The 15,028-nt window shown below is 38.0% G+C and overlaps 1 protein-coding gene across 1 annotated transcript in view; it reads right to left on the reverse strand.

The window, feature by feature from the left end:
* Nucleotides 1-5,414: 5,414 nt before the first annotated feature.
* Nucleotides 5,415-15,028, reverse strand: part of cog6 (component of oligomeric golgi complex 6) — a 47,653-nt gene continuing 38,039 nt past the window's right edge. The window contains exons 17-19 of the mRNA XM_083548393.1: nt 11,058-11,111; nt 10,185-10,264; nt 5,415-6,183 (exon numbers count right to left, since the gene is read on the reverse strand). Of these exons, the coding sequence (XP_083404519.1) occupies nt 6,036-6,183; nt 10,185-10,264; nt 11,058-11,111 (282 nt within the window). The 3' untranslated portion in view covers nt 5,415-6,035. The remainder of the gene's footprint in view (nt 6,184-10,184; nt 10,265-11,057; nt 11,112-15,028) is intronic.

The raw sequence follows: 15,028 nt of genomic DNA on the forward strand, positions 1-15,028 counted from the left end.
CAATGTGTTTTGGCCACCCATGACCCTGACTATGGATCACCACTGTTCCTTCCTTGGAGCACTTTTGATAGATACTGACCACTGCAAACCGGGAAACCACACAAGAGCTGCAGTTTTGGAGATGCTCTGACCCAGACGTCTAGTCATAACAGTTTGGCCCTTGACAAACTCACTCAAATCCTTACACTCACCCATTTTTCCTGCTTCTAACTTATTCACATCACTAGTCATAAGGTTATATGTCATAATGTTATGCCTGGTCGGTGTATGTCAGGAGTAAAAGAAAGCAAAATTCTCTGGGTGGGAGGGAAGACATTAGACTCTTCCCCAATCACAATGACACTATCCAACTGTAGACACCTGTGAGCTCTTGGATGCAAAACAGAGCAGGTATTGTTTCCCTATTGTGCATTTACCTGCCCAGTAATACAGCAGTCGGCTGGCTTCACATGTCTTTGAGGAAGTGTGTATCAGACATTACCTCTCTGGCTAGTAGCTGTTATGTTACTTTCTTCTGCACGCATGCCGACACCTTTAACAAAGTCACGCAATGACATTTGACTTCACAGAGTTCTCGAATGGATTCCTGCTTATCAAAAATAAATGGCGTCGCTGCTGGTGTATATACTGTATAGGGTAACCGTTACACACTAATAAGGTAGGAGTTAGGATGAGGTAGCTTTTCCTTGGCATCTCATTTACACACATGTGCGATGAACCATGTCTACAGAACCATAAGGCAAGAAAAAGGACAATGTGCTAAAATACATGAGCATCATGTGAATGAGCCGAGTAGAATATAATGCAAAAGCTGTGTGTATATATATATATATACACACACACCAATATAATTAGTATTGAATAGCTATTTATGAATGGAAAAATTCCGTAATTATTCGAAGTATACAGTACAGACCAAAAGTTTGGACACACCTTCTCATTCAAAGAATTTTCTTTATTTTCATGACTATGAAAATTGTAGAGTCACACTGAAGGCATCAAGGGCTATTTGACCAAGAAGGAGAGTGATGGGGTGCTGCGCCAGATGACCTGGCCTCCACAGTCACCGGACCTGAACCCAATCGAGATGGTTTAGGGGTGAGCTGGACCGCAGAGTGAAGGCAAAAGGGCCAACAAGTGCCAAGCATCTCTCGGGGAACTCCTTCAAGACTGTTGGAAGACCATTTCAGGTGACTACCTCTTGAAGCTCATCAAGAGAATGCCAAGAGTGTGCAAAGCAGTAATCAAAGCAAAAGGTGGCTACTTTGAAGAACCTAGAATATGACATTTTTCAGTTGTTTCACACTTTTTTGTTATGTATATAATTCCATATATAATTCCACATGTGTTAATTCATAGTTTTGATGCCTTCAGTGTGAATCTACAATTTTCATAGTCATGAAAATAAAGAAAACTCTTTGAATGAGAAGGTGTGTCCAAACTTTTGGTCTGTACTGTATATTATAAAAAAGTTTTTATTAATAAAAAAACTGCTTTACTGCATCTTATCAGTACATATGATTGATCCAGAAAATGAAAAACTCCCCATGTAGTTTTATTCAATTTGATATCACTGAGCAGTTGGATGTTCATATCCAATTTGTCAGAAGAGGAATATCAACTTGCTTTGGCAGTAGTTCTAGCTGCTAGGCAAACCGATGGTGTATACAAATAAAAACGAAGTGTGTCTAAAATATATATATATATATATATATATATATATATATATATATATATATATATATATATATATATATATATATATATATATATTTCTAACAGCTCAACCCATAATGTTTTATTACTTATTTAAAAATCTTACAGTAAAAATGTTTTATAAAATAATTTAGAATTTTAAGCCTGGGTCAATATATTTGTTTCCTCAGCTGTAGTGATTAACACCAAGGACAGATTTGAAAAGATTTTAATTAATTTAAAATAATATTTCACTTTGCATAACTGACAAAATCCCATCAGCCCATTTGAAGCCGTTTTTAAAATTTTCTTTCACATGCCAGTTTACTGACTGCCCTACTTAGATAAACATTATTAGACAGACTTATTAAAAGTGTCTTTCTTTCTTTGTTCACTACAGGCCATTGTATTTGGGATACTTATCTCTGGTAATCTAATATAATCACCAGACACAGTAGACGGATAGTCTTTCCGATTTATTAGCGCACTGATAGCAATCCAAGGGTATCAAAATCTCTGATCTAACGCTTCTGAAAAATCGGGCTCTATATTTCAATATCTATATCCAATCCACCCTAATCTAAAAGAAGATTTCGAAACCTGTATGGCAGCCTGAACTGTAATTAGAATCTGCAGAGTTCAGCAAAAAAAAAAAAAAAAAAAAAAAAAAAAAAAAAAAAAAAAGCTCCTGCCTGCCCACACCTGTTTTATCACACACAGTAGGTCAAAGGGTGAACGCAGGACGTTTCCGCACTAGTTAACTAAGAGCGATGGGGTGGGGAAATGAATGAATGGATGGTTGGATGGATGACTGGATGGGCACATGAATGCGTCACCTATGTTTGTGTAAGTGGTGACCCTAATGGTGCCTTGTACACCTGTTTATGTGACTGACCACCTGTCGCACATCAGCTAGCTTAGTGTGTAACGCGTGCTAAACGGCCGTATTGCAGGTGAAGCACAGATTCGTGCCTCATTGCACGTCGGCACAGGCACCTTCCCGTAACTTACAGTATATCATGCACAGCAAAACAACACCGATTTTCTCTTTACAATAAGTAGCATCTATGGATGCTAATGCTATATGCCTTATCCTAATAGCTTATCAAAAACGTTTTAATTACCCTGGCTTTTTGTTTGTTGTAGCAACATGCTTATATTTTACAACCAGGGTTTATTTTTATTGAATTGATTAAAAAAAATAAATAAATAAATGACATAACCTGACAGAGACTACACCAGTGCTCAACTTTACAACACTGGAAATAATTGTTCATTTTAGCTCTCAGGCTAATGACACAGTGACATTTTCAAAGTAGGGCAAAAACTTTACTACGGGTTGTAAATATGTAATATATTATGCTAAGGGAGGAAAGATCAAGTGATAAATGAAAGTTAAAGTAAATCTTTCATTCAGAGTAGTGACTAGTTAGAACTGCTTCTTGTAAGGACATCAGATTTTATGTACCTCAAGATCTTTACTTTTACAGTGAACTGAGATTAAGTGCCTCACTATAAACACAAGGGCATAAAGATAAAAATAAATGCCTGATAACTAACAGTTTGTCATTTTCAGACTAAGTATCCCTTAAAACCAACACTAATGTAATCCAGCCAGCAAGTAATTACCATACTTTTTATTGCTCTTGTGGTTCTCAGACATTTGACAGAAGAATTTTGATGTATATTTAAACAGCAGGTAAGCCTCACTCTGAACAATTATGGATTTAATACCAGGTTGAATCCATCCCTGGTTTGTTATCATTGATATAGCTCTAGGACAGGTCAATAACATGACTGGACATGTTTTAGATCTAAAACTGAAATGACAAAGATCTTTTAAAGCAGAAGGCATCAGTTGGAAGTCCATGGCCCTTATATTGGCCCAGTAAATTGTTCCAGTGGACTGAATAATGAATACAGTAGCATAAAAATATAAAAATATTTAAAAAGCAAACGCCATAAACAAATGGCTTACTATAGTTGATATGGAGGTAATCTTGTGGCCAGAGCCCAAACTCAACCCCACAGAATTTTTTTTAGGATGAAATTGGAACACAAATCCTTCTTACTTGACATCAATCCTGACCTTGTGAATGCTCTTGTGAACGAATGAGCACACATTTCAAAAGCGTTCCAAAAATCTATTGTAAACCCTTCCCAGAAAATTGTAAAAGCAAAAATTGGGAAGGAAAAAAAAAAAACCAGTTGGAACCAATTGAGTGTTAATCTTTCCTTGGTTTTGAAATGGGAACAAATGGATGTAATGGTCAGCTGTTCACATTCTTCAAGTCGAAAAGTGTAGGCTAGAAACCTTTGGTCAGAAAGACACACACTTTTATGTTATTACCGCCTTCAGTCTGATTATCAAATTGACATTACTTGAATTTTGAAGAAATCAGTGGGGAAAACAGAAGACTTGGGGTGACTAATGGATATAGAAGTAATTATTCTATTTATTTAAGTTTATTCTCTGCAAGTCAAAATCTAAATAGATGTCTCTCATATGTTTCATGGAACTAGTTATGAAGGTGTGCAGTTCCAGCGTGAAACAAAACACACCAACTCAAATGTTACTTTTTACGTCAGCTTTCACATTTTTGCTATTTGACCTTTATTACCCATAACTAATCATTAATAATAAAGCATTTAACTAAGAACAGTACTTACTATTTAGCATTGTTAGCTGTTTAATATATTTTTTTTTTTTTACGAGAGCAATTTAACATAGCAGGACGTTCTTAAACTATAACTGAATAGCCCTTGAGAAAAATTGACTTCAAAATAAATAAAGGGTCCCATTAAATTCACCGTTCATCTACCAGATGGGTTGTACAGCATTCCAGAGTACTTGGAGTGCGTGCCAGGGTAAGTGCGCTGAAAGGAGTTTACTGGGGACAACCGATGACATCATCGGCTTCGACCCAAAGCCAGCTTAAATAACACTACAAGGGTTGTAACTTTAGAATATCATGGGATACCATCAGAGTAATATCTGGCAACCGCTACAGAAGTAACAACATTCTCATTATATATAAGCCAAACGAGAGAAAATATAATTTGAGCAAGGTTTGATTTTTGCGATCAAATCTGTTTTTTTTTTTCTTGTCATACGGAATAACCATGAAGTAAAACAAACTGCATTGGCATTTTTTTACACAGAGGAACACCACACATTTACATGACTTTTGTCAAAAAAAATACTTTTTTGATTGAGCCTAGAGCTAAATTCTTAGGCATGTGAAAATGATACCGTGAATATACTGATAGACCATTCTCCACAGCCATGTGACCCTTTTTCCTCCCCACATGAGAAGCTGTCCTTAAACTGCTTCCATGCAGTCATCTGGTGTTCCATCTCACCCTCTTGTCCTGAATCTCAGCCTGGGTTTAATACTTGGCCTTTTTCCATTTTCCAGAAATAAATGTACACAAACTTCTATTATTAGTCAGCGCGTAGCAGTGTTTTTTTCACTACGCTGCTTTTCATCAGCTAAATATAGTTAACGAATGAGGCCTGGCAGGCATTTTGCCTGCAATTAAATGATGGCGTGACTAGCAATCAGGCATGACTAGCGATCACGACATAAAAGTGGCATTGTGTGAGAGAATCTATGCTATTGGTGGCTGGCTCAGCTGGTCATCCGCAAATTTTCCTTGAACTATCTCTTTGAAAGAGGCAAAGCAGGGGGAAAAAAATACAGCAAGACACCAGTGTGCACATTTGGATTCATTTTAATGCGATTTAATTAATAAGAAGAAAGGCAGACCTGTTTCTGATTACAGAGCTGAGTCGTGTGTGTGTGTGTGTGTGTGTGTGTGTGTGTGTGTGTATGTTCATTATACATACAAGAGGCATAAAAGTTTTGGCAGACAATGTTAAAATCAAATGAAGACTGTGTGCATTTTCTCATGTTGTAGTGTGATATAAGTGGCTGGAGATTTTTCTTTCACTTTTCCCGGCAGGACTCTACACACACACGTTGTGAGGAACATTCTATTCCTTTGTTTTGTTTTCACTCAGCGTGAGTTGTTCTCTCTCTCCCTCAGACAGAGTGTTTAACCCTCACAGCAGTGTGGGAGTAGGAGTGGAAGGACACTTAATGGCTTCAAAATGTCCAAACACACATACATGCGCAAGCGCAAGCACACACCCCACATCCCCAATCCACCTCATTTGTCTCATATAGCAGCCTGCCCAGCATATGGTACCTGATCCTCTGGATATCAGTGTGTGTGTGTGTGGTGTGTGTGTGGTGTGTGTGTGTGTGTGTGTGTGTGTGTGTGTGTGTGTGTGTGTGTGTGTTTTTGTCCACATGCACACGAGTGTGTGCTGGGTCTCAAGACAGCAGGGTCTGTACCTGCTGAGGAGATCGGTGTAACACATTCTCAGGTTCTTTGTAGCCATTAGCTGGATTGGTTGTGGCTGTGTACACCTCTCCATACGCACGGCACACCAGCTCTGTAGACTGCTTAAAGATCTGCTCTCTGAAAACAGTAAATTGGTAAACGGTTGTCAGTTTTACCAAAACATGCATCCCTTTTCACATTGCGAGTACGTCTCGCCATGCCTAATGTGGCGTTAGTGTTCTAATCAGCAGGCAGATCAGCAGAAATGTCGCTCTGAATAAAGTGCTACACTAATCACTGTAGCTCTTCCGAAGAGTTACAGGTGAACCAGCACACACCAAGTGCAACATTACTTTTTTTTCTTTAATTGTACTGATTGCCATCAGCCCCCTGTAATATGCAGGCGTGAGAAGTGCTTCGTTTCTGCGCCGAGGTGCTCGTTTTACTTTAATTTGCACTTTAATCAGTAGTACTAAAATCCTAAAGTACTCCTACTCAAGACAATTTACAAGACAAAAAAAGTTCACCTTTTCGCATCGACCTTGCTGAAAATCGCAAACGCCATGCAAATTGACTCTCGCTCACCTCGCCCAGTCGTAAGATCACTTTCTTTAATTGGTTCTTAAACAATAAATGATCACTTAGCATTTAATTATTATTCATTATTATACAGTCGTGAACCATTAACGCAAGAGAATGACCCACTTTTCACATGAATTTCTTTACTTTTTCTCACCTGTTAATAAACACTACATTGGCAAAATTTTGCGGTCAACTGGTTATAACTATGTGATGTGTTATTTCAGCATCCCATGCTCATATATCATATATATCATGCTTTTTTAATTCCCAATTAATCATCCAGCTGTTAACGTTTCTGGTGAAATGTCACTCCCAGTCGTTATGTGATCTGGTGAACCTAGACAGGTCATACAGACATTCTGAGTTTATATCTATTCTTAAACACGAACTGAATTATATGTAATTATAACTACAGGTAGTCGTCTACTTACGACCATTCGACTTTACGACCACAATCGCCAGCCGCGTCGTACGACAGTGCGTACCAGCTTCCGGCATCATTTCACAGTACTGTACATATAGCCTACTCTACTTACGACCAAATCGCGTTACGACTGGTCTGTCGGTCCCAATCGTGGTCGTAAGTCGGTCACGATTATTTTTGCCAATTTTATGTCAAAATAGTCCTACCTATAAGTTCAACAGTTTATATGTGAAGCTTTAAAATACCTTCGGATTTACATTTACACTGATGTACCAACAAACACTCAGTACAAAAACAAATCCTCATGCTAATACCAACTAACACCATAAGTCTAAGTGTGAAAGTTAGTACAGAAAATGGACCAAACCAAATAAAAAACAAATTCTAATAGGATTTAGGGCTCATTATGGTTAAAGGTGTTTAGCGAGGATATTTTTGGAATTGTCTACACTTTTTTTTTCTTCCCTAAAGCACACTGAGATTTGGCCGCATTGAAAGCAACGTGTGCAAAATGTACCCTTATTACACGAGGCTAATCAGAAGTGAGTCTAAGGGTGGCTGTAGGTGATGCAGCACGTACCCACTGTGCTAACTGTAAACAACATGAAGTGAATTAAGCTGCTGGGTGAATAGGCATACAGGCAGTGTGTTGAAGTGAGCACTGGTTAGCAGAAAAGGCTAACAGTGCCACCTGCAGCTGCCTGAGAGCTTCGCTGCCGTAGTAAAATTTAGGAAAATGCTGTGGAGTTTGAAGAAAAAAAAAAAGACCAACTGAAAAGTGAAAAAAAAAAGTCTGAATTTGCTATGCGCATGTATAAACAAATTCAAAAGTTTGGAAACGATTGAACTGATATGCATAATGCTCATGTTTGTCCTTGGTTTTGGAATAAACAAGCCACCTCTAGTTAACTCTCCCGTAAAGCCATGTAGAGTTAAGCCAAATGTAGTGGTTATGTGTAGGCGAGTGAGACTCTGTGCTTGGAAGTGGTGGGAGAGAAAGAGAGTGTAAGAGTAAGAGAGAGAGAGAGAGAGAGAGAGAGAGAGAGAGAGAGAGAGAGAGAGAGAGAGAGAGAAAGAGAGAGACAGAGAGAGACAGAGAGAGACAGAGACAGAGAGAGAGAGAGAGAGAGAGAGCGAGAGCGAGAGAGAGAGAGAGAGAAAGAGAGCGAGAGAGAGAGCGAGAGCGAGAGCGAGAGAGAGAGCGAGAGCGAGAGCGAGAGAGAGAGAGAGAGAGAGAGAGAGAGAGAGAGAGAAATGGACCAGGGGATAATTAGCTGTGGTTGGCCTATCCACGATTCCATTTCCATTAATAGAGAACATTAACCTGAGGCACACTGAGTGCTCCTCCACCCTACTACATTTCCCAGTAACAATATGACTCAGATAGTCTCTCTTTTTCTCCCTCAAAGAGCAACACCACACTCATGCTAAAAGCATACCCGTGCAGTGAAGGCGAGTGGGGAGGCGGAACAGATGCGCATGCAGTCTCTCTTGGTTACCAGACTATTTGGTGTCTATAGTGGGAATCGGTTTATGCATAATACTAACAGAAATCCTTAATGTTAATAAGCTGTGCGCTTAGATCAAATTAAACAGACATTAATTCGACTTGTCAGTTGGTGACCAGGTTAACATTTGCACTTCGTGTCTAAGCAGAACACAACACTAGGTCATATTTGAGGGCAGGAGTCACCAACTAGAGCATTGAGTTCTGAATATGGAACCTGTAAATACACGATGTGGACAAAAGTATTGGGACACCTGACTTTTCCAGACATATGTGGTTCTTTCCCAAACTGTCACAAAGCTAAAGGCACACAAAAAGTATATGGATGCAGTAGCATGGCATTTTTCCTTTACTTCAAGTAAAGTGAAGTCAAGAATCTTTTAGTCATTTCAACCATATATAGCTGACGCAGTACACAGAAATTAAACAACGTTCCTTCAGAACCCTGGTGCTACATTCAACACTTGACACTAGGAGAACCAAACCTGTTCCAGCATGACAATGCCCCAGAGCACAAAGCATTAAGATGTGCTTTGCATAGGCTGGAGTAGAAGATCTCCTGCTATAAAGATCTGACCTCAACCCTACTGAACATCTACAGGATGGATTGGATTGGAGCTTTAACTGCAACACAGGCCTTCTCACTTCACCTACATCAGTAGCTGAACATTATTTACTTTACCCTTTTGTCTAAATGAGCCATGAAGTCGGAAAAATCTGAGGCAAAATTGATCAAAGTGAAAAAATGGGGAACGACAGACACCTGGACACTCTAACCCAAATTTAACCTACAAAATTACTCACTGAAGAAAAAAAAAACCATACAGATGTTCAGGAGTCATTTGGTACAGCAACAAAGAAAATTTTCGTTTCTTTTTTGTTTGAAAACCTTGATTGCACATTTCATCGTCTTAAAAATAGTCCTGTGAAGTAAAAATACTACCAAAGTCTTACAATATCTCCTGACAGTTTTAGCTTACAATTCCACTCAGTGGGTATAATTCAGCTGCAGTTTGTGGACTTTATTAGTGTTTGGGTCACTGTTCTAAATAATCCCACAAGTTTCCCTATTGGACTGAGGTTATTTGACTTTTAAGGCCTGTGTGAGGTCAGAGTGTGCCAATGTTCCATCATGCCCACTGACACACAAGTGCCTTTTTACACACAATCAGCTTTTAATGTCAATGTTGTGCTCTGCTCGGACATAAAAGGAACGCCTGACCAGGAACTAATCTGGTTTAATGCTAAATTACACTGATCCAGGTGTGTGACCTTTAACACATGGATGTGACTCAAGAGGAGCTAATCCGAGGAGCTAATCATTTCCTAATGCTGAAAACAATACCACACCTTCTGATATTAAGTCCCTCTTTACTTTCCTTAAGTACACGTCAGAACCTTTAAACTCAAAAGCCTCGAAAACTTATGCTATTCTTGAATCCTTTGATTGTAGTTTCTGTATGCCTCATTCTCTCTTCCGTCTTGCTTGCAATAAAGAGAAAGAAAAAGAAGGAAAAAAAAGCCAAAAGCACTGCGACACCTACCCTTCCAAGCCCCTACCCCCCAATTGAGTTCTCAAATGCAAAAATTAAATGTATTGTGGTGTAGAAAGAAAGAAAAACTCACTTGATAGCTGCACTGAGGAGAAAGTTGAACTGAGGCATCACAAAGGTGTCAGGAGACGACAAGTAACGATCAAACTGGACCTGCGAATGAAAATATTTGTTTGTGTGTGTCATTTCATTCCCCAACATGTGTACAAAGTAATTACAGAAATAGAATGACCAGTAAAAGTATAACAGTATGAATTTATATTTATTGCAATGAATTACCAGACAAATCCCATATAAAACTATAGATATACTGTAGCTTCTACTAGATAAAATGATTCTCACAGTAACCAATGCTTCAGTTTTCTGCTGGTTTTATTTGGCAGAAATACTGCCACACAACTAAATATTACTTAATATAATGTATTGATGAGTAGCGTGAGGCTCATGATGTGATGCACTATATGGACAAAGGAATTGGGACACCTGACCTTTCCTGCCATATCTGGTTATTCTGCAAACTGTTACAAAAAAGCTGGAGGCACTCATTTGTATATGCTGTCTTTGGATGCTCTATAATACAATTTTGGAAACCCAAACTGGTTCCAGCATGACTATGCACCTGTGCACAAAGCAAGCTCCATAAAGATATGGTTTACATGGGTTGGAGAGAAAGATCTTATATGCTATAGAGCTCTGATCTCATCCCTAATGAACACCTTTGTGATGAAATGAAACACTGACTGCACCCCAGGTCTCCTCACCTACATCAGTACCTGCCTTTACTAATAACCCTGTGGCTGATGAACACAAATGTCCACAAGCACACTACAAAATCAATCATCATCTCAGAAAAGTTGAGGGAAAGCGATGTTAAAAAATCACACCGTACTTATGATCAGGTGTCCGCAAACTTTTGCCAATATTGTTTATTTGTTCCAAAACTCACCATAGCTGCCTTCAGAGAGGAACCATCCATACCCGCAATGTTGCATAGAGGACCCTAAAAAGAGAGAAAGAGAAAGAGAGAGAGAGAGAGAGAGAGAGAGAGAGAGAGAGAGAGAGAGAGAGAGAGAGAGAGAGAGAGAGAGAGACAGCGAGACAGCGAGACAGAGAGACAGAGAGACAGAGAGGGAGAGGTAGTGGTAGAGGTAGAGAGAGAGAGATGTTCAGACACATATGTTCAGACATTTAGCTCAAATACAATTTTCTCCTGCAGATCTGATTTGAGCAAGAATAATTGACACTTTCAACTTTCAATATATATATATATATATATATATATAGAGAGAGAGAGAGAGAGAGAGAGAGAGAGAGAGAGCGAGAGAAACACACACACACACACACACACACACACACACACACACACACACACACACACACACACACACACACACACACACACAATTACTGGGAATGTTGGGACATAACTATAGTGTAAAACTTAATTTATATTTATAGACCCTTTTATTTAACAAACTTTTTTCCGAGCAGCTGATCAGCTTTACATTTTACTGCAAGTTGTATTCTGTATAGAACTTTGTTTCTGACAAGTAAAATATCTTGAATGATCGATCTAGAGGCGACAGTGACAAGAATAAAACTCTGAACCGTCATTAAGAACCCAGACTAAAAAGAGAAAGTATCTGTGTGATGCAAAGAAGAAATAAAAGAATCACAGTGTCACAACATGCAGCTTTTTAAAAGAACAAAAATTATCTTTTGGAGGTTTAAGAGCCCATTTTCTTCATTCAATTACCTAACTTCCTAACCTTCCACTTCCCCTTACTATTTTGTTCCTATGACAACCAGTGTGGCTACATGAGTAAATGTGACTATAATCCAAACGCACCAATCGGTTTTGGTTACATGTAATTTGCAATGCGTACATCAAGTCCAAGGAATAAATCAGATTTGCCTCACTGTCTGAACATCACCTAAACACATCACATCACTCATCAGCAAGAAGTCAACACACAAACAGCAGATCTACGGCTGACCAAAAGCCTCAATATTTGTATAAAAAAAATAAATAAAAAAAAACAGCATATAGATTCAGTTACTGAACGTTTCTAAAAGAATTAGCACCTACTGTCAGCCTGCGAGAAATGAACAATCAAATTTCGCAGATAAAATGTGCAGGGTGAAATGACTTATATTTCCAGGCAGATTCGCAGAACATTTTCGCTGTTAGAAATCTGAGTAATAGAGAACGGGAGGCACCAGGAATTAATGCCAAGTGTTGACAGAGAAGCCATTGAAGCAGGAGGCGAGACAGTTGTGTTCTGCACTTGTGGACAGCAGGTGTCTTGAGACAGTTAGTCACCCTGCAGCCTCTCATGGGGGGAGTGGGCAGAGGACTGGCAAGGGAACGACCAGACTGCCCGACTGTTCCAAGGCCACTTTTCTCTCTCCCTCACTCAGACTTTTTTCTTTGCCTAATGTGCCTTCTTTACTCACATTTTCCCTTTATATGGATTACAAGAACCTTACCACCACTTATACTTCTGAATGGCTTTCAACAGAGCTTTGCAATGATTTAAAGATTGTTTAGATATTGCCAAGATAGAGAAAATGGAATAAAAAGACCAAAGACTTTGATAAATCGTGACGTACTATCCTGAGAGCTAGCGAAAAAGTTCCTACTTTATGCCTGGTGCATTTTTTAAATTAGGAAACACCAGTGCATGAGCCATGCAGGCCAACAGCAATTTTCCAAAAGCACTGCCATAAATGTTCCCCCTTCTAAATAAAAATGTGTATACCATACTGCCTGTAATAATTAACCATAGCATTAAAATCTAACTGTTCAAAAGGTGTCGGTTATTTGTTTTTACAGCAAATGTTTCTAATGCAATCGATCTCAAACATGATCATTTCTATAGAAACAATTCATCGACAGAACCCTCATTTAATATAATCTATTAATAAACACAAAGTAACAGTTGATATTAGGGCTGAAACGCTTCCTCGAGTAACTTGAGTAATTTAAATACAAAAAAGCATCGAGGCAAAAGATCGATGCTTCATTCATTCCATTTAACCACACACGGTGCATTGTGTTTCCCCACGGACCATTATTACTGACGCACCCGGACGGGAAAACAGCGAGGGGAAGATTTAGACCAAAGAAAACGACAGAAAATGTAAAAAGATTGGGATCATTTCATACTAAAACAAAGAAAACTCCATACAGTGATTTATTTATTTATTTTCGATAGATTTAAGATTGCTTTTTATATTTTTATAGATGATCTTATTTATATATTTGTATCTTGATATTTATAATCCAATGCACTAAATGGGTTTAGTTTTCACAGATATTCTTGTATTCAATTCCAGCAATAAAAATTTACATTTTTTAAAAAAAGGAAACAAATTACTTGTTTATTTTTAAGAGACCTGGGTTTTTTTTCTCTTGTATATTTAGTATTGCTCTTTAATAAACAAAAAGTACTCCTTATTCGATTATTAGAATAATTGAATAAATAATCAATTAAAAAACCCAATTACTAAAATAATCAAATCAAGGTAAAGTTTTCTAGCAGTGGAAAGCGTATGAAACAAAGATGATGCATTGTGGGTATTTAGTATCAATTGGCTTTTTTCTTATTGGTAATGATTCTTTCTAGCTTTAATAGCTACATTTAAATGTAACTACAAATGGATTAAAACCATGATATGTTGGGAAAAATGTAATAATTTCCAAACTGTTGTGGTCTCGGGTGATAACAGTGAACCTATGCAGGCCATGCTGAATCCCAGCATCACTACTGTTGAGTATCATATTTATTCCTAATCTATTTATGATATACTATTCTGTAAAATATCAGCAGATTCTCATTTGTAATTTTTTCTGTCTAACTCTTTATTTTCATTTTCTTCAGAGAAACACACAAATACAAAATCTCCAGTGTCTTGCGTACATGCTGCATTAGACTTGACATTCGTAAAAAAGAAAGAACTTAAAACCATCAACCCCTCTCAAATTTTGAACTACATACATCAAACAGCATGTGCGTGGCTACGATTGTGCTCCAAAATAATAAATACAAATCTAATATTATCAAACTCCTCTGCTCAAATTGCAGCAAGACTAAGCAAGGCCAGAGAGGAAATTTGACTGTGTTTTTCAGTCGTTTGATAAATGGGTGAATGTAGTCATTTATTACACGTTCCCTCCAGCCTTTACAATCTTTTCGATCATTTCCTGAAGTCTTAAAAACTTGAGATGAAGATGGTGCTTTCAGATCTATTAATGAAAGCTTAACCACAGAGTAACCATGGGAACAAGGTGTAATAAGAGGCTATGTTAACAAAAAAAACTATTCCTGTAAAATGAGGGGGAAAGAACAGTAAGGGAAAAATAATTGTGAGCTCTGAGTGACTGGGATGAGCGCCAGTTGACAGTGCACTGATTACAGACAATATGATGGCCATAAAGGGAGCTTTAAATATAATGAGGCAGAGAGACTTTACTGCAACACTCACAGACTGGGGGGAAAAAAAAAAGCTTTTAAAACCCTTCTCTGTTCATATCGCTACGCTGGACAAGATGAGACTTTTTTTTTTTTTTAAGATACCGCTTTTTAGTTGATGTGCCAAAATACCGAGCATTTAGAAATGATAAAGAAACCATTAAAAAAGCAACATTACTGAGAATAAAAGCAGGAATGGTTTATGAGGATGATAAGCACAGGAGTGGGTTTAATGCAGTGGAGGTTAGAGCTTAATTTATATAAAAATGTACTGTACCAGGAAATAAATTAATGATAAATCTTCGCATAAAAGCTATTTCCAGTGAAAGGACTATGGCTAAGAGATTCTTTAAGAAATCGTTTCAGTTCCAGTCATATCTGTTAGTAAGCTAATGCACTGGCTGTAGTTATCAAAACAATCATTCCAACTGTCTTGATAGTC

Source organism: Silurus aristotelis, assembly GCF_946808225.1.
Source record: "Silurus aristotelis genome assembly, chromosome: 8".
Classification (NCBI taxonomy): Eukaryota; Metazoa; Chordata; class Actinopteri; order Siluriformes; family Siluridae; genus Silurus; species Silurus aristotelis.